This window comes from Etheostoma spectabile, chromosome 19, assembly GCF_008692095.1.
Source record: "Etheostoma spectabile isolate EspeVRDwgs_2016 chromosome 19, UIUC_Espe_1.0, whole genome shotgun sequence".
In the NCBI taxonomy this organism is placed as follows: domain Eukaryota; kingdom Metazoa; phylum Chordata; class Actinopteri; order Perciformes; family Percidae; genus Etheostoma; species Etheostoma spectabile.
This window is the reverse complement of record NC_045751.1, coordinates 16,559,864-16,561,034: the sequence shown is the minus strand read 5'-3', so window position 1 is coordinate 16,561,034 and position 1,171 is coordinate 16,559,864. Positions and strand designations below refer to the sequence as shown.

At 35.3% G+C, this 1,171-nt stretch overlaps 1 protein-coding gene and 1 long non-coding RNA gene across 2 annotated transcripts in view; one reads left to right on the top strand and one right to left on the bottom strand.

Moving 5' to 3' along the window:
- LOC116707236 (uncharacterized) overlaps nucleotides 1–1,171 on the top strand; it is a 111,345-nt gene that overhangs the window by 4,750 nt on the left and 105,424 nt on the right. The gene's annotated exons all lie outside the window — the stretch shown is intronic.
- The window catches only part of arrb2b (arrestin, beta 2b), a 17,031-nt gene that overhangs the window by 1,186 nt on the left and 14,674 nt on the right, over nucleotides 1–1,171 (bottom strand). The window contains exon 13 of the mRNA XM_032544470.1: nucleotides 623–677. Within this exon, the coding sequence (XP_032400361.1) occupies nucleotides 623–677 (55 nt within the window). The remainder of the gene's footprint in view (nucleotides 1–622; nucleotides 678–1,171) is intronic.

The following is a 1,171-nucleotide window of genomic DNA, read 5'->3' as shown; positions in this document are numbered from 1 at the left end:
GGGGCAAATGTGCATCGTCAATTTGGTCCACTAAAAGTTCTGTTTTGCCACGGAAAGGCTCAGATTATTATTCTATTATTCAACCTTTAAAACCTCTTTGAGACCTTTCTGTTTAAGCAAAAACTGCTCTGAGGCACAATACTTTTAGCTTGTATAGAGCCAACATATTTTCACATGTAAATCAGTAAACTATGTGTTTGTTTCAACCAGAGGTTGAAACCACCTCAACAAGAGGTGTGATGGTCGAAAAGTGAAAGGTTAACACAAAACGGCTTTTTATGAAGTGTATTTTGCAATGCTAAAATTATAGTTTGTCTGGTTGGTTTAGCAAAAGCAATTTTGCAGATGTTTTATGTTTAAAAAAAAGGATCTTACTCTTTAACAGAAAGGTGAACCCCTTAGAAATCCTGTCCATGATGTTGTCCGACACTTAGAATAATAATCTAAAACGAGCAACTTTGTGAATAAATACAAGTTGCACAATTGCCCTATTAACTTACATTGCAGCTTGTTTCGACATTTAATCTTGCTTAATACTGAACAAATAGTACAGACTGTAGTTTCCATCAGTCACTTAATAAGTGACTGATGGAAACTACAAAATAAAAACTTACATACTTACTTCATCTCAAACTCTATGAGGTTTGTATCCACGGTAGCGTCAGCCTCTGGAGCAACTACAAACAAGAACACATGGAATCATTCAATTAAATTCTAATCCAGAAATCTTCAACAGGTGGTCTGGGACTCTTAGGGTCCTTGTTGTTTAATCATTTGAAAAGAAAATATTTTCCCCAGTTTAAATATGTCTGAAAATATACATAAACACAAGTCCAACATTATTATTAGCAAAGATAAATGGGCCTATTTGTGAGTTTTTTTGTGATGACAGGCTACTGGCAGCAGGTAAGGTAGCCATTCACAGATACAGTTAATCTTAAGGATGCATTGTACAGAATGTATAAATATATGAATAGTAACTATTATTTTATTATCTTAGAATTGTGTGGCTTTAGGCCACCCTACATGTTATTGTAGGTCCAGTTTAATTGGCAACTCAACTTTTTAAAATATCTTTAGTAGGAGGTCCCTGCTCAGTCTCTCTTTCAGCTAAAGCTGTGTGTGTATATGTGTGTGTGTGTGTGTGTGTGTGTGTGTGTGTGTGTGTGTG